Source organism: Leptodactylus fuscus, chromosome 6, assembly GCF_031893055.1.
Source record: "Leptodactylus fuscus isolate aLepFus1 chromosome 6, aLepFus1.hap2, whole genome shotgun sequence".
NCBI classification, from domain to species: domain Eukaryota; kingdom Metazoa; phylum Chordata; class Amphibia; order Anura; family Leptodactylidae; genus Leptodactylus; species Leptodactylus fuscus.
Genome location: NC_134270.1, coordinates 122,701,546 through 122,720,071, shown reverse-complemented (window position 1 = coordinate 122,720,071; position 18,526 = coordinate 122,701,546). Strand labels below are relative to the sequence as shown.

Genomic DNA, 18,526 nt, shown 5'->3' with positions numbered 1-18,526 from the left:
CAGTAGTATATCATGTATAACACCCATGCCAGTAGTATATCATGTATAACACCCATGCCAGTAGTATATCATGTATAACACCCATGCCAGTAGTATATCATGTATAACACCCATGCCAGTAGTATATCATGTATAACACCCATGCCAGTAGTATATCATGTATAACACCCATGCCAGTAGTATATCATGTATAACACCCATGCCAGTAGTATATCATGTATAACACCCATGCCAGTAGTATATCATGTATAACACCTATGCCAGTAGTATATCATATATAACACCCATGCCAGTAGTATATCATGTATAACACCCATGCCAGTAGTATATCATGTATAACACCCATGCCAGTAGTATATCATGTATAACACCTATGCCAGTAGTATATCATATATAACACCCATGCCAGTAGTATATCATGTATAACACCCATGCCAGTAGTATATCATGTATAACACCCATGCCAGTAGTATATCATGTATAACACCTATGCCAGTAGTATATCATATATAACACCCATGCCAGTAGTATATCATGTATAACACCCATGCCAGTAGTATATCATGTATAACACCTATGCCAGTAGTATATCATGTATAACACCCATGCCAGTAGTATATCATATATAACACCCATGCCAGTAGTATATCATGTATAACACCTATGCCAGTAGTATATCATGTATAACACCTATGCCAGTAGTATATCATATATAACACCCATGCCAGTAGTATATCATGTATAACACCCATGCCAGTAGTATATCATGTATAACACCTATGCCAGTAGTATATCATATATAACACCCATGCCAGTAGTATATCATGTATAACACCCATGCCAGTAGTATATCATGTATAACACCCATGCCAGTAGTATATCATGTATAACACCTATGCCAGTAGTATATCATATATAACACCCATGCCAGTAGTATATCATGTATAACACCCATGCCAGTAGTATATCATGTATAACACCTATGCCAGTAGTATATCATGTATAACACCCATGCCAGTAGTATATCATGTATAACACCCATGCTCTGAAATGCACAAACAGCATCGCGTGCTCAAAGCACCCGAATACAGTGCCCAGATAATCTATATGAGTAGTAGCCACATTGTACAATCTTAAATTTAGGCAACAATTGTGGATCTCTAGATTGCCCATATGGCCTCGAATCTGGATGCCAATGGCTGCTTAGTGACTGTCCAAAATGAGCACAGTTGTTTTCTGATGTCTGTTTTGCATCTGTGCGGCAGCCATATATCTTTTGTTGCCAGTTTTCATCTGTTTTCCATCCATGTTTAACAGATGAATTTCATTGATCTTTTTTTTCTTTTGACCCAACCCACTCATCTGTTTTTAAAGAGGACCTTTCACCGATTTGGGCACAGGCAGTTCTATATACTGCTGGAAATCTGACAGTGTGCTGAATTCAGCGCACTGTTGGCTTTCCTGATTTGTGCCCCGGGTAAAGAGCTATCGGTCCCGTTACCGTAGCGCTTTACAGTCAGAAGGGCGTTGCTGACAGTTAGCCAGGGACGCCCTTCTCCACAGCAGCGCCTATTGCGCTGTACTGTGGAGCAGGGAGGAACGCCCCCTCCCCTCCTGATAATACTCGTCTATGTACGAGCACTGTGAGCATAGGGAGGGGGCGTTCCTCCCCGCTCACACTGTACAGCGCGATAGGCACTGCTGTTGAGAAGGAACTGTCAGGAACGCCCTTCTGACTGTAAAGAGCTATGGTACCGGGACCGATAGCTCTTTACCCGGGGCACAGATCGGGATCAGCTTTCCAGCAGTATATAGAACTGCCTGTGCCCAAATCGGTGAAAGGTCCTCTTTAATGGCTGTCACTCAGATAAAAATCCATTATAACACATGTGGGGGCTGTGCGACTGTTAGAATGGCTAAAAATAGGACATGTTCTATTTTTGTGACATTCCCTTAAAATGGATCAACAGAAAAATGGATGTGTTAATAGACCCATTGAAATAAATTGGGGTGATGGATTAAAACTGTGTTAGGCTAAAACCACACACAGCAGGCCGCGTCAAAAAAGCACTACAGGAAAAACCGCGCCAGCAATGCATCATGGATTTTTCCCGTAGAGCTTTTCACAGAGTAAACCTCTACCAACTTTCTGCTTCCATATAGGGAGATTGCCAGCATTTCTGTAGGTATAATTACCATGCAACGGTTTTGGAAATGGCAGCATGTCCACTGTGCATATTTTTCTGCAATGTGTGGATGGGATTCGCTACTATCCCATTCACTTTGCAGTGACTGAAAAACGCCATGTTTTTTTTTTTGTTGTTGTTTTTTTCCGATTCGTTTAAGCCACATTGGGTCCTGGCCTTAAAGAAAAACTGTCTTAGGCCTGTTGTACAAAACCGTGTCTGGGCTCGTTCACATCTGCGCCCGGTCTCCATTCATGCAGGTTTCCGTTTCCTGCACAAAACAGAGCAGGAGATGGAAAGCTGCAGGACTCTTTCAAAACCATTCATTTGAATGGGTTTGAAAGATGTCCGGCCGTGAGTGCCAGTGAGTGTTTTATGCGCTCCGCCATGAAACCATTTTTTTTAAAACTGGACACAGAGTCGGACATGCAGTACTTTGTGTCCGGTTTAAAAAAAAACGGTTTTGCGGTGGAGAGCATAAAACGCTCACCAGCGCTCACGGCCGGACCGGATGCATGCAGAAGACGCAAACCTGAAAACGGAGTCCAGGCGCTAGTGTGAACCCAGCATCACCCATGTGCCGCCTATGCACTGGTCGTACTTCTGCAGCCCCATTCAGTGAATAGGGGTCGCTGAAGCACAGCCCAAAAACCAGTCAGGAATAGGCCCTGTCCTGAGTTTTGCGGCCCGGACTGTCGGCCCACACCATAACTCCCAGCCGTCCCGCGGGATAGTCACGATTTTAGACTGCTGTCCCGCGGTCCCGCACGGTTTACCGCATATCCTGCTCTGCCCCTGAAGTGTTTTGCTTATTAACAAACTTTCCCAGATCACCAGTCACTCTTATAACAGATAAAAGGTTGTAACTGGGATAAGAGCGTGCAATGATCGGGGAAAGTTTGACTACTGTGCTCAGAAGGACCTGTGTGACATCAGACGGTCACGTGACTAGGTAGGTGTGTCTTTGTATCCCATGCAGTCCAGGAAGAGATGGAGAGATGTGTGGTCTAAGGCACTGGGGACAGAGGATGTGAGATGCAGGATGGACTATGTGTGGAGGAGAGATGTGGGATGCAGGGTGGACTGTGTGTGAGGGGGAGATGTGGTGTGCATGGGTGTACTGTGGGGAGCAGGGTGTACTGTGGGGGGATGGTGGGTGCAAGGTTGACTGTGTGAGGGAGAGATGTGGGATGCAGGTAGGACTGTGTGTGAGGGGAAGATGTGGGGTGCAGGGTGTACTGTGAGGGGATGTGGAGTGCAAGGTTGACTGAGTGGGGGAGAGATGTGGAGTGCATGGGTGTACTGTTGGGGGTGTGTGAAATGTGGGGTGCATGGGTGTACTGTGGGGGGAAAGATGTGGGGTGAAGTGTGTACTGCGAGGGGAGATGTGGGAGCAGGGTGTACCCAATGAGAAATGGATGGGAATGGGTGGAGTAAATTTAGAAGTGGGTGGAGCTAAATTTATCATGGCCCGACCACACTTTGTCCCTCTTTCTGTCCTTTAAAAGTTGGGAGGTATGCCACACACTGATTCATGTGCATGGCACGACAGAAATTAATGAGTCAGTGTGCTCTCCAGGAAAAATCCAGATAGCACATTGCCCTAGCCCACCGTCATGTGAAAGGGGCCTTAGTTACCCATAGCAACCAATTACAGCATAGCTTTTGTTGTTTTATAGTACTTTTAAAAACTAAAACTGTTTTGTGATTGGTTGCTATGGGCAATTAAGACAGTTTTTCCTTAAGACTATGAGGAGTCAACATGGGAACAAGAAAACCGCAAACAGAAAGGCTTGACGCCCCATATCACAGAAATGCATTGCAATTTTTTTGTTGCAGATCTTGCTGCAGTTTTTTTTTTTTAAACTAAAGTCAGGAGTGGATTGAACAGAAGGTAGAAGTATAAGAACTTCTTATATATTTCTTGCTCCTTTTTTAGCTATTCTTAACTTTGGCTCAAAAACCTGTAGCAAAGTCTGCAACAAAAAAAGCTGTGTTTCCGCAACGTGGGGCTTCAGCCTAACTGAGATTTCATTTACTTTGGGCCCCTTCACACGGAGGATACGCTGGCTGATTTTGAACGTGTAAATGTTCCAAATCAGCAGTGTTTAAAACAGGTCCCATTGCTTTCTATGGGAGCCGGCATACGTGCACTCCCCATAGAAATGAATGGGCTGCTTTTTCCCATTCATTTCTATGGGGAGCGCGCGTATGCCGGCTCCCATTGAAAGCAATGGGACCTGTTTTAAACGCTGCTGATTCAGAACGTTTACACGTTCAAAATCAGCCAGCGTATCCTCCGTGTGAAGGGGCCCTTTGCTGGAACAGTAAAATGCAGCATTTTTGACACTTACATTCCCACATCATCCAAAAATGCTGCATTTCCTCAATGTTTGGCCTTAAACGATATACCAAGTATACGGCTGGAACCAGCTCTGCTTCAAGTGAGTGGGAGCAGAGCAACAATTCCCAGGAAAACTGCAATAGTTTAGAGTAAGCTCCATACACTGTATACAGTTTCCTGTCTGCACACTACATGAGTGGTACCTGGAATACTCAGTATACAGCTTCCAGTGGGCAAAACAGCTGATCGGTCCAGGGGGTCAAACCCTGACCAATCTAATACTGATGACCTATCCTCTTGACATGTCACCAGTATCCAACTTTCCTAGGTCCTGGGCAACCCCTCTAAAGCAGTGAGCATTTTCCTACGTGTGTACCCTTACCCTTTGGTGCAACTTTAACCAATTTTGTTTCCTGCTTTTCTGTAGCTTTTCTGTAGTGGGTGTCCTTAGCCCAAGAGGGCAGATTTATAAAAACTGTTATTGTTGTCTAGGGCCTAGGGCCTAATGGAATAGTAATACTGTCTCTTCACCCCTCATAACAGCACTACTGCCATAAACACCCATAATACACATGGTACAAGCTCTGGCAGGACATTGAGTAATGTATTGGTGCAGATGTGATGGATAGATGAGATATGTTTAACTCTTTCCTGTCCTGTGTGCTTCCCTTCACATTCCAGTCATCACACAAGTCATTTACATGTCACAAGGATTCCAAATAACATCATGGTGACAAATGTGCCCCAGACCCCTTCAACTATTTGCACTCCATGGGGGTGTAATAGGACTGTTGTGTGAACTAGACGGTGAATGTAGGACATTGCATTATAACATTCTCCTGTATTAGTCCCTCTAGCACTGTTCCAGATTCAAGAGTAGAAAATTACAATGGCAGTGAAGACTGACACTCCATTATAGCGCAGTAGACTGTAGGGGATGGGGGATGAAACTCTACATCACTATAATGATGTTAGCTAATGTCTCTGGGTCCTATTTAATGTAATGTGGCTTGCAGAAATCTATGCACTTGCTGCCAAAATACCCTATTCAGATGTATGGAGCTGATTTACAGTTGCATAAACATCTGCATTAAATCTGCCATGTGTCAATCTCTGCTTAAAGTGTCCAAACATTTAAGATCCCCCTCCCCCGATTTGACATTGGTGTAGATTGGTGCAACCTTATGACAGCCAGAAATGTATCATGCATGGGGCTTATGAATTACAATAGAACCTACTGTATACGCCATACTCTCTAGGCATCGTACAGTTGCCTTCATGACTATGCAGTAACTTCATCCACATCAGATTGAACCAAGTTGGAGATTGTAATCGGTAAGTAATAATATGTATGTGTGTGGTGCTGCAACTACAACTCCCAGCATGAAGAACGCAGCTACTTGTTGGCTTTGCCTAGGACCCTGCAGCTTGCACTCCCTCAGTCCCACATTTGGACAATTTCAGCTTTTTTCTCTTATTATTTAGCCTATTCCTCTAGTTTCTTTTAGAACGTGAATCTTTTTACATAAAATAATAATTTCATTTATTGAAACTTTTTAGCCATGTAACTTTTTAAGAACAGAACATGGAAGAAGAATCTGCTTCCTCTCTCCTTTGTAGGAAGTTCAGTCTCCTCCCCCGGCTCAGATATCTCCAACCAGCTAAATATCCAGCCTGAAGCCCCGCTTTCCACGTTAACAAAAATTCCTTTATAACCAGAGACTTGGCAGTCAATGAAGGAACAGTAGAGAGGAAGCAGAGGCAGCGGTGACAGACTGCAGGGCCGAAGATCTCCTGCAAATATGATTTCCAATCGCTTAGTCTGGCTTCAGTTCCTAATATTTTGCGTCTCTTCTGAATCTGGACCCTTAGAAGATGTCGTAATTGATCGCTACGACATTCCCAAGATATGTCCCAGGGAAGTTCAGATGGGAGACTTTGTAAGATACCATTACAACGGGACTCTGAAAGATGGACTGAAGTTTGATGCCAGGTACTTATCTATTCTATAGCAGGGGTTCAGTGGTGGGGGATATCTCAATGTGTCAACCTTTTGTGGTAACCTCAGAAGCCTCCTAAGATGTTTTCTTAGGAGAACAAAGAAGTGTATGAAGACCATTGAGGCCTAATATTATCAGGATGGGCAAAAGTGTGATTGTTACCACTAAACCTACCCTTACTGTATTATATATCATATATGCTTTATGTGGAGGAATAATATTAGACCCTTCGTTTATGGGATGTATGGTGGAAGTCAACATTTGTTGTATACTTTTCTCCCTAAAAAGGAAGACAGTAGATAGCAGGAAGTATATCGTATAACACGTTTATACACATTGATGGCATGTGTCTGTCCCATTCATTGGTGGGGGGTTTGGACTACTGGGATGCCCCTCAACAATTGCCTGCATAAAATGGAAGCTGCTACCAGTAAAGAACTGGGTCTCCAACTTCTGATGGCTACGCTTGTCTTTTTTTCAGAGACTGAATAAGCAGGTAGACTATCATGAGAAAACTCATGCAGGACTACTGGGGCTAAAGGGGCAAGGCCCACTCCCAGCTCCGTTGCCACTTCATTGATGGGGTTGATTGAGTATCCTAGTGATATGCTATCACTATTGGTAGTGATGTGGCCATAGGTATGGAGTGACGGAGCTCTTCTCTATGGTGACCTATGGTTAGGGAAACCGGCAGTTCAGACCTTACTACAAATTATTGTTTCCTGAGCATTATTATAGAAAGTGTTCAGGAAGAGGTGACTATCTAATGTATGGGAATGGGTAAATGCACTTGTATTTTGTGTAACATCTTATAATTATGGGGTAGACATTACAGTTCTGGGTTGCCTTCACTCTGGGGGCAGTATTGTCAGCTAATATGGCTAGGGAGCTTTTATTTGCAGGTTTGCTCACTGGTTCCTTGTGTAGGAACCATCTTGCTGCACACTGTAAGCATTAGGGGAAGATCTCCAGAAGAGTCAAAGTTTAAGAACTGGTGTTACCGTAAGTGTAATAAGTCTCTGTTCCATACATTGCACCCTTCAGCCCACCTCAGTTGTAGTGTTAGTAGGTGGTTAAGCCTAGCAGCAGTAGCTGCTATGCAAAGTGATGTAAGGGAGGTGTTCATGTGTGATGGGTGGGATTCAGGCTTCTATTTGTAGACGTGGCTGAGCCAAACATTGCCTGCAGTGCTGGCTGCCTGTAGATGTCCCCCTACAAGAGCTGTAATGATCTGCAATGCTCCATGCATCCACTAGGTATATAGTACTAGTGGGCATTACCGGCAAAAATAAGTAAATCACCAGTAATGTAACATCTTGGGCCGTCTTCTGTTGTTAAAAATTCCCAGCTCTATCTGTTCCTGGGAAAGCTGAGTAATCATATAATTTTAGGCCTCAGTCTCTGACGCTGGGTTCACACCAGCGTTCGATCTCCGTTTTCAGGTTTCCGTCTTCTGCATGCAGAAGACGGAAACCTGTCATGCCAAGTCTGGCCGTGAGCGCCGGTGAGCGTATTATGCGCTCTGCGGCGAAACCGGTTTTTTTTTTTTTTAAAACCGGACACAGAGTACTGCATGTCCGACTCTGTGTCCGGTTTAAAAACAACGGTTTTGCTGCGGAGCCCATAAAACGCTCACCGGCGCTCACGGCCAGAGACTTTTCAAGCCCATTCAAATGAATGGCCTTGAAACATGTCGGCAGGTTTCCGTCTCCTGCCCCCGTTTTGTGCAGGAAACGGAAACCTGCAGAACGGAGTACGGGCGCAGATGTGAACGAATCCTGAGGTGTATTATGCCTGTACACAATCTCCAAGTTATACAAATCTGTAAGATGGAATATATAGAAGTGTATGGAGCCTACTTTTTTCCCTTATGCCTCAGTTTTGTACAACTGTTCCATGTGCCACCAGATTCCATATTATAGAGATATTCTATAGGAGCTTTGCATACAGCACTAGATATAAAGGATTGCCCATCCTAGAAGAAGAGTTAAGCTACATTCATAGGAAAGCGATTTATGGCTGTTTTTTCAACAGATGTCACATGGCGGTATTAAATGTAATGTCTGTGAATGGGGACTATTCACATGACTATTATTCTGAAGGTTTGGTGTCATGGATCATCAAAATATAGGTCATGTCCTATTTTTGTCCGTTTTTACTGATCCTTCCATACACTGTAATGTATGAGGGAATCTGTGAAAACTGGCATTCCTCGGGTGCAAAACTTCTATTTTCATGGCCGTTTTGCACATCGGTTGTCTTCTTTTCTTAGTTATGTAGATTAGCCTTTCGGAACTCGAGGAAAGCTGGAGTGACAACACATGGATGTAGTTGCTATAAAGCCCATATATAGCTGTACCTATTAATTCAATGGGTGGAGAGTTTATACAGGGGTCCTCTCTTTACAGACCCTACAATGTTAACAAACAGCAGTGGGGGATTAGTCCATACTTGCCAACATCTGAGCAGTGGTTTGTGGGAGAATGGCATGAACAGTACACCTTGAAAATTTAGAGACAAGGCATCGCCCCCTTTCTTGTGACATGGCATAAAGTGTGTTGGCTATGCCCCTTTTTGGATGCGACTGGCATATAAAGTGCTAGAGTCACATACAAAATGACTGTTGAGATTTGCTTGCTGTTTTAGGAGTCCAGGAGGTCATTGTGGTGTTACATGTCCCTTTTTAAGTCAGCCAAAAATACCAGTATTTGGCATAATCATAATCAGCCACTTTTAGCTGACCATCAGCCAAATTGCATAGACTCACTTTACTTCTTTGGATGGGCGGATTAGTTCTTTGGATTCGCTGGATGGGCGGTTTAGTTGTAATGTTGATGGTAGAATTATTTGTTCAGCCAATTCCAACTTCAGTTGAACGGTCCTGACGTCTAATGTGTGTGGCCGAATTTAGAATATTTGTGTCACAGGCCCTGCACTAGGACATAATATAGTGGGGCCGGTTTAATTTAACTCTCGGTGATATTTAGAGTGTGCAGGCTTAGGACCCATGTGCACAAATGAGCACCATTAAAGGGGAGGGGGATCATTTTCACTTTGCGTGACGTCTGAGTGTATTCTGTGGTGTTCTCAACTCTGCGGGGGCTGGATAGGACCTGCTCTATATTCATTGGGCCATCAGACGCCCCCTTTGCACACCATTGGCTACCATTGACCGGTTTATTTGGTGCCTCTTTATACCACCTTTTAGTTAAGCTACCCTTTCCCATTTAGCTGTGTCCCGTTGTTGAGAAAAGCAGAAAAAGTATCTAAAATACATCATGAATACTGTGTACGGCACGCATGGCAGGTTGTTGGCACAAATAAAGCTAGAATTCTGGTGCATTTAGTTTGTTAAACCTGCCCCAGTTCTTCCTGAGCTGTCCCTTTAAACATAAATAAGCGATTATGGGTTGTGGATCATTAAGTCCACCCCATCATGTACCCTAGAAATGGCCGACACCACAGTGGCAGTGGACTTCATTGATCCTATGTATTAGGTGACGTAACGTAAAGGTCCTATGAAGCCACGCCCTCCACCCAGCAAGGACCAAAAAGCAAATAGAAGATTATTAAATAGTAACTGAGGGTTTCCTAAAACCATTCCCTCTTTTAACCCCTACCTATCCATCTATACCTGTTCTGTATTTCTTACAGTACAACCTACACTTGGCCAAGCATATCTTGGAATAAATACCTGAGCAAGGAGTGGTGCGCATGTAAGAACCTGAGTGCATTATACATAGTCACATCATCCGAGCATGTCCAGAACCGTACGGCCTCAATGTATCTCGTAGATAATACTTTATTTTAGCCAGAGGGGAATTAAAGTCCGATGACCTGTTCTCTGACCTCCTGTTTCATGTGCCCTCAAGGAACAAGAGTTTAAGATATCTGAAAGTCAGTGTGGGGGAGATATAGGAGACAATGACAACCTGTGAGTTTAGTAAATAATGGGTTAATGTGCTGGGGGCTGTAGCCTATATGAGAGGGGGGCTACAGATAACACAAGCAGGACTCTTCACTCCGCATTTTTCGGGCGGAAACTGGGTGGACTCCATTATAGTTTCTAAAGGTAACTGTTTTTTAGGTAAAGGCTCCATGTTTTGAAAACACTTTTTTATTTGTTGCGTTTTTTTGAGCCAAAGCTGGCATGGACTGAGCAGAATGTAGAAGTATAAGAACTTCCTATATATTTCCCATTGTTTTTGTAGCCATTCTTGGCTTTGGTTAAAAAGCACAACAAAATCTGCAACAAAAAAAGCTGCATTTCCGCAACGTGGGGCCTCAGCCTTGAGGATGAAGGGTTTCTGTTTTTTGGGTCCCAAAGAACAGAAACCCCAACGTAAGTGTGATTCTAGCGTAAAGATGTGCAGGCCTTACACATGATTTTAGGTTTTGACACCCCACCACACCCCCCATAGTCAGCCTATTGCCAGCTGTGACTAGTTATTGGTCTCTAATAAGCATCTGATACACAGATGGTACAGGGAAAGATGGCTGTCCGTAAAGGCGGTCTATAAAAGCCTTTAGCTTTATGCGTTCAGTGTACTGAGCAAAACCCCGTCATTATGGATGACTTTCTGGTTGCCATAGTAACTTGTTATTGCTATACATGCAAATAGTGTTTAACCTGTTGGTTGCTGCACATCCGTCCGTCTGAGTAGTCTGAACTGCTTTTCCTCTCATATAACTGATAACAGTTACCAGAGGGCGGTCCAGACTACAGGATCAGACTGCAATGAATTTCTCTCCTTCAGCGCCTCCTCCTGGTTAAAATTTATTTATTTTTTTTAAATTATTATATTATACATTTTTTTTTAACTTTTACTTTTACTGGCTATTTATGACAACACATTTTAAAGTGAATATATCCTCCAAACATGAAATCCCTATTGTTTCTCCTTACAGTTATGACAGAGGGATTCCTGTAGCAGGATTTGTGGGAATAGGCCGTCTAATCACTGGTTTGGACAGAGGGATTCTGGGAATGTGCGTGAACGAGAGACGGAAATTGATTGTACCCCCACATCTGGGATATGGCAGCATAGGAGTTCGTAAGTATCACGGAGTCCATGCCATTGTATCTAGTACATAATGTCTAATATGACAAATAAGCAAGATGTATACTTACTTATTATTTGTTCTTCCTCAGCCGGGATGATCCCTGCCGATGCTACTCTCTACTTCGACATCATCTTGGTGGACGTGTGGAACAAAAAAGATGAGGTTCAGATCACAACACTAGAAAAGCCCAGCCACTGTAACAGAACAGTCCAGGACTCCGACTTTGTGAGATACCATTATAATGGAACACTCTTGGATGGGACGTATTTTGACTCAAGGTAACAATCTGCTTTACAGGATTTGTATATTTTCACCATTAGTCCATCAGATGACACAGATTTTATACCTGAAAATAGGTATGCTATAGTTTAAAGGGAAATCACCTATTTTTTTAATCAAGTTTTTATGTTAAAGGGGCTCTATCAGCAAAATCATGCTGATAGAGCTCCACATATACGTGAATAGCCTTTAAAGGCTATTCAGGTACCGTTAAAGTTATATTAAACTAATTAAACTACCCCCCCCGTTTTCAAATAAAACCCTAAAACAGAATATGTTCAACTTACCGAACGTGCACGGGGGGCGGGCATTCAGGGTCCGACGTCATCTTCAGCCACGCCTCCTCTTCCAGCGATGTCCTCGGGTCCTGTCTAACTAGCCAGCTGACATTGATAAAAAGCAGGATGTGTTTCTGTAGGTATAATTGACATGCTGCGATTTCCAAAACCACACCACTGTGAATTTTTCCTGTGGTGTTTCCGGTGTGGGCAAATCGCGGTGTTTCCAACTCGTGGGGCCCTGGCTTAATATGGACTTTAACAAGTCAGCTCTAGACTATTGCTGGATATGACCACGAGACTGCTGTAAAGCTAAATGCTGTTAACAAGACAGAGAAGACTAAGACGACAGAAAGTAAAATTAAAATATCTACTACCAGAAAATAGAAATATTTCACTATCTGGTTTTACTAAATTAATTAAAAAAAATTAAAGGACTGTTGAGTATGCTGGGAGTTGTAGTACTGCGACAATTTAAAGACAATTGCTACAGACTATCTCTGAAAATTAGGACGAAGGCTAAAGGCTGTTAACTCTTGCAGAGGATGGTCTATATAAGAACTTTCCCCTATTCCACATCATATTCACAGGGGTTTCTTGAAGATTTATGGAGAGCTGCTTCAGCTGTCCCTGTGCTTGCACAACCAACATGAAGGGAACAATTTTGTTTATTCCTTTATGGCTAAGAAGGGTTCTTTCTTTAGTTGACCCAGTTCATACATGATATACATGGCTGTGTAATGCTTCCTTCTACTCTGGTGGTGCTATAGGGAACTGGACTTTTACAGCTGGGTTCCTCCATAGATCATAAGGGGTCTAGCTGCTGGGGGCTCCTATCGATCAGCTTATAATTAGCAGACCAATCTAAATAAATGGATAACTTCTTTATTATCACTGTCTTTAATGCACTGGCATTCATAAGACTGTATATGGAGCTATGACAATGGATCTGGAAATAGTTCACCCTGTAAAACAATTCAATATATGTGAATTTTCTCTACAGCTACAGTCGCTCTAGCACATATAATACCTACGTGGGATCAGGGTGGCTAATTAAAGGCATGGACCAAGGCCTAGTGGGTATGTGCGCTGGAGAGTGGAGGAAGATCATTGTACCACCATTTTTGGCCTATGGAGAAAAGGGATATGGTAAGTAGGCATAAAACAATTAAATTCCATATTCTCACCTATTTTAGTTGTGTAAAAGATGTAACTACTCATAGAGACATGTAGGGGTGTATATCCAATCTCAGGGTATATGCCAGTAAACCGAAGGCTTAGTGTTAGTCACAATTGCAACTTGTCTACAAAACCTGGATCCAGTGCAACCATCTTGAACAAATGTTATTAAAATACATTTGCACTATATTGTATCTGAAGACATCTTGCTTATTGAGGTACAAACTCTTCATTAGACAGGTGAAGTATAGATCTAAACATAACAAGCTGTCTGTCTGCAGCCACCACTAGAGGGAGCTTAGAAGCTTACTGCATATTATTTGTATATTGAAATCAATGGTAGTATGCAGTAAGCTCCCCCTAGTGGTGGCTGGAGGCAGCTTGATATGTTTAAATCTACGTTACTACTTAAATCTTTGACTATGTAAGACATTTAGAGCTCTGTATCAGAAACACAGAGCTCTGACCACCTTAAGAATATGCTAAGAAATTAATCCCCACCCAAATTTGGACCTACGAAGCATTCACTTTAAGCATCCTTTCACCATAATATCCTAAGCATAATGCAAACTGAAACAAAATGGATAATCCCAATAAAAGATCTGAAACTGCCTTAATGGAATAATTCCCAATGTACTTCTTGTTTGTTCTGCTCTCTAGGTACAATCATCCCTGCACACGCTTCTCTGGTCTTCCATGTTCTACTGATAGATTTTCACAACCCCAAAGATGGGATTACAGTGCAGAACCAGGTCCTCCCTGAAAACTGCAAGCGCAAGGCTGTTACAGGAGACTATGTCCGTTACCACTACAATGGCACCCTCATGGATGGAGTGTTGTTTGATTCCAGGTAAGTCTATTACATGTAGCGAATGCTCTTCTTTGAAATTCTCAAAATTTCTGAATATTTGCAAAATGGGGATATCCTCATCTTCAGTAGACACCAAGCGAGCTCCCTTTGTGAATGCTTGTTTGGATGCCTTTATGGCAATGGAGCAGTTCTCCTTTGGATATTCTTGGGTTACATGGAATTTCACTAATGTTTTACCTACATTGAGCTCCAGTAATAAAGGAGCCTTGGTGATGGGAAGATCTCCTTAGAGGGTAGGCTTCATAACATTCTCTCAATAACCACTGAGGTATGTGTAAGATGACTATATGTCTAACAAATGTCTTATGACCTACTGTGCAGCTACTCCAGAAACCACACATACAACACGTATATTGGAATGGGTTACATTATTCCTGGTATGGATGCTGGCCTTCAAGGTGTTTGTATAGGAGAATGGAGAAGAATTGTCATCCCTCCACATCTTGGATATGGAGAAAATGGAGCAGGTAAAGTAACTGAATGGATCTCTACTCTCTGGCAGTCATGTACTTTCCGTAATAGCGATTTTGCTTTACAGGCACCAATATTTTTCAGAATACCTCTTTTTCTATTGCTGCTTACACTATCTACTTATCACAACTAGGAAACAGTATTCCTGGATCTGCTGTGCTGATCTTTGATGTACATGTGATTGACTTTCATAACCCCAAAGACACTGTTGACATAGAGGTATCCTACAAGCCAGAGGTGTGTAATATTACCTCTAAAAAGGGCGACTTCATCAAGTATCACTACAACTGCTCCCTAATGGATGGAACCCTGCTCTTCTCATCGTAAGTAGCTGTATCCATATACATTTACATGCAGGTTATTACTGTAAACTTTACTAGTCACATGGTTACAGGTAATAACCACAGGTCTGTCACTCAGATTCCTACAATCACCCCATACAGTGAGAGTTGATCTTCCCATTGCAATCACGTCATCCATGCTAATTCAGTAGCAATAGCAGTGCCCCCAGTGCACCAAATACCTCATATGCATAAAATGTCAAAGGTTACTTTTTTCCCCCTCCAAATCTACAAAAGGCACATATATAACAAAGATAGGTTGTTTATTACTGTGATGTGCCCTGTAATGTGGTGGTAGACTCCATTTAAAAGGTATATGCAATAGGTCAGAAGTTTATATCATTGGAAGGTATCTGTGCTGAGACCCATCTATTCTTGGAGAGCCGTCTATAAGCTATAATATGTATATAGCCCATACAAGGCTAATCCCCCTTCTTGAAGGAAAGTCTAACATTGCCAATAGAAGCTGTAAGGGCACAGTGTTCAGCTAAGCACTTCTGTACCTTCCTTCTTGTGGTAATGGGGGTCCTGGGACATGGTCACCCAGCAATATAACTTTCTCAAATGTTTAAATGACCTGTTTAGTTAAAGCAGCTTTATCATTAAAAGCCAATTGTTCACTATTCACAGGCCAATGGCGTCCTTAAAGTCCCTTTTGCCACATACATGTGAATGAAATGCTAGTGTGCTGACTGACTCCATTCACTTCTATGGGGCTTCTAATCCACTGCAGTCATGCAATGTACTTGTGTTTAATTCAAATGCATGGGGAACTTCTGGGACCCCAAAGGATCGGATACTTACTCCCTATTTTAACACTGGAACAGATGCAACTCGGGCTAAATGTTCTCTTTTGAATCCCCAGATGCTGCATCCTTGCAGAGTCTTACTGTATACTGCTAACATTTAGGTCCTATCACAGCCCGCTGTTTTGAATGAAGGTTTATGTCAAACTCATCCCTTATCCTATTTTCTTATAGACATGCCTTTGAAAATCCACAGCAAATCACCTTGGGCATGAACAAAGTTATTGATGGTCTTGATTTGGGTCTGATGGGAATGTGTGTAGGAGAGAGAAGGACAGTCATTGTACCGCCACACCTAGGACACGGAGAAAATGGAGGTGAGTCACTTATGGATTTGGTTCTCTCATGGATTACCAGGTATGAAATAAATGGTTGCCTAAATCTGACTGTCTATACCGCCTCAGACTATACAGGTACAGATCTGGTATGAAGGGTTAACACGGTAGAGTACTGTGTTCAGTCATTTAGTATGATTATCACTAAAGCAGTAGCTGAATGACTAGCTGGCCAACCATGTGTCAGGCACCTAGCTGAATGAGCTGGAGACCACATCCATGTTTGGTCTCCATCTTCATTCTGCCACCTTTTGTATCCTTGCTGACTCTCACGGCTTCTACCTGATGCTGAAATTACAAAAATGTGCAATTTCTCTACTTGGAACCCACACATAACGGGTTATTCTTACCAACAGACATCTCAAAAGACTGACCACAGTATCTTAGGAGAGCTGCTCTACTTGTAGACAGTAGAAGACACTCAGTATTTCTGATGACAATATGAGCTCATTCTGTTTCCTGGCTCCTTGCACAAAATCTTAAAACCAGATGTTTCCAGCTGCGGAGTAAATCCTCTACTTTAATGTTTTACCAGGCACAGTGGAACAAGACTTTCTGAGCAGAATATTGTTACTTATGTACATTATCTTCAGCATCTGATCCCTGGTGGATCACATAAGATTACTTACTCTTACTTTTTGTTCCTGTAGCCCGTGGAGTACCTGCAAGTGCTGTGATTAAGTTTGACATCGAGCTGGTACATAGAGAAGAAGGAGTCCCAGATGGTTATCTGTTTATCTGGCTTGGTGACAGTCCTGAAAACCTATTTGAAGCTATGGACTTGGATAAAAACGGAGAGGTTCCACTAGAAGAGGTAAGTGAATAACACGCCAGGTTATCCTTATAGTCCTTCTCACAATGTGACTGTCATTATATTGGCATGAGAGACAGGTCACCCACAAGTTCAGCACATTTCTCTTCCGCAGCTGTAGTTACCCATTGGTCCTCATGCAGGGGTTCCTAAAATATAAGTGCACCTTTATAAGAGGACCTGTCATCACTTTGCAAACGTTGCATATAACAAGCAGAGTGAGATTTTTGCAAGCATGACTTATTTGGAGCTCTACCCAGAGCAGTTTGGAAAATGCATAGCAATATCTATACAATGTACCGTATATTATCTATTTCAGAGGGCATTCAAGAGGCAGATATGTTCTCTGCCAGATGCCTTTACCAACAGTTGTACTGGAGATGTAGACATAAAACGCACATCTCCACATGCGCCACTATAGCTATGTAACCTGAACATATTTGGGTGCTGCTCTTTGGCAATTTCCCTGAATAAGTTATAATTAGAGATAAGTGAGTATTGTTCGGATCAGCCGATCCAAACAGCACGCTCCATGAATGGATGCACCTGGTACTTCCACTTTGACGGCGGCCGGCCGCTTAACCCCCCGCGTGCTCGCTACATCCATTCATTTCTATGCGAGCGTGCTGTTCGGATCGGCTGATCCGAACAGTACTCGCTCATCTCTAGTTATAATGAATAATTTCCTTAGCAAACAGGGTTGCAGTTTTTCCTTTGCATTTTCCTCTAAATCAGATCTCTGTGTCACCACTTGCTGGTAAGAAAATATATTAAATTTGTATGGTAATATTGCTTTAGTAATATCCGGAATATACACTTCAATCTGATACTTTATATTTTAGTTTTCCACCTTCCTGAAGACTCAGGTAGAAGAAGGCAAAGGCCGGTTCGCTCCAGAGGTAGACCAAGAGAAATCCATCTCTGATATGTTTGTAAATCAGGACCGAAACAAGGACCAGAAAATCACAGCTGACGAACTGAAACTGAAGGCAGAAGAGGAGGCAGATCGGGTTCATGAGGAACTATAGGAGGCAGTGTGCTGAAAAATCAAGAAGATACCAGTCCCACCTACGTCACCACCATCCCAGTCTGGGTCTCTTGTCCCTTGTAAGATTCTGGTGTGGACTGCGACTTCTGGAACCCCATTACAGCCAGGGGCAGCTGTGACCTGTTGTATATCAAGTGGTTACAGGCTTTTCTAGCTGTGTGGGCATTACTTGGCAGCTCTGCACAATACAATCCATATCTGTGGAGGTGATGGTCCTGATCAAGGACAGATCTGATGGACACCAAGTGTGGAAGAAAAAAAAAAAAAAAAAAAAGACTCACTGTAGTTAATGCAAAAGACTATTCATTTCTTGTGCCCAGGGAGTATTGCACCTTTTACAATAGTCCAAAGAAATCCAGAAACGTCTGCAACGCCCCAAGTTTATGACAGAAATCAAATGTTATTTTTGCAATGAAATTTTCCGCTATTAAAACCAGTGGTTGAATTTTTACAGTGAAATTGACCTTTTATTTCTCATTATGTTAAATATTAGACCTCAAAGCTGTCACAAAA

General features: G+C 42.6%; 1 protein-coding gene across 1 annotated transcript; it reads left to right on the top strand.

Annotated features, from left to right (window-relative positions):
* Positions 1–6,238: 6,238 nt before the first annotated feature.
* FKBP10 (FKBP prolyl isomerase 10) lies at positions 6,239–18,444 on the top strand. The gene is made up of 10 exons (XM_075277179.1): positions 6,239–6,523; positions 11,439–11,584; positions 11,683–11,872; positions 13,155–13,300; positions 13,991–14,180; positions 14,523–14,668; positions 14,806–14,995; positions 15,994–16,136; positions 16,805–16,968; positions 17,808–18,444. The coding sequence occupies exons 1-10, from the start codon at positions 6,333–6,335 to the stop codon at positions 17,991–17,993; spliced, it is 1,692 nt and encodes a 563-aa protein (XP_075133280.1). The 5' UTR covers positions 6,239–6,332; the 3' UTR covers positions 17,994–18,444.
* Positions 18,445–18,526: the final 82 nt, after the last annotated feature.

Bases quoted from the DNA above. Each gene is read 5' to 3' on its own strand.
- FKBP10 (XM_075277179.1), top strand. From the start codon at position 6,333: ATGATTTCCAATCGCTTAGTCTGGCTTCAGTTCCTAATATTTTGCGTC. The intron at 14,996-15,993 runs GTAAGTAGCTGT...ATTTTCTTATAG, and splicing joins GGAACCCTGCTCTTCTCATC to ACATGCCTTTGAAAATCCAC. The intron at 16,137-16,804 runs GTGAGTCACTTA...TTGTTCCTGTAG, and splicing joins AGGACACGGAGAAAATGGAG to CCCGTGGAGTACCTGCAAGT.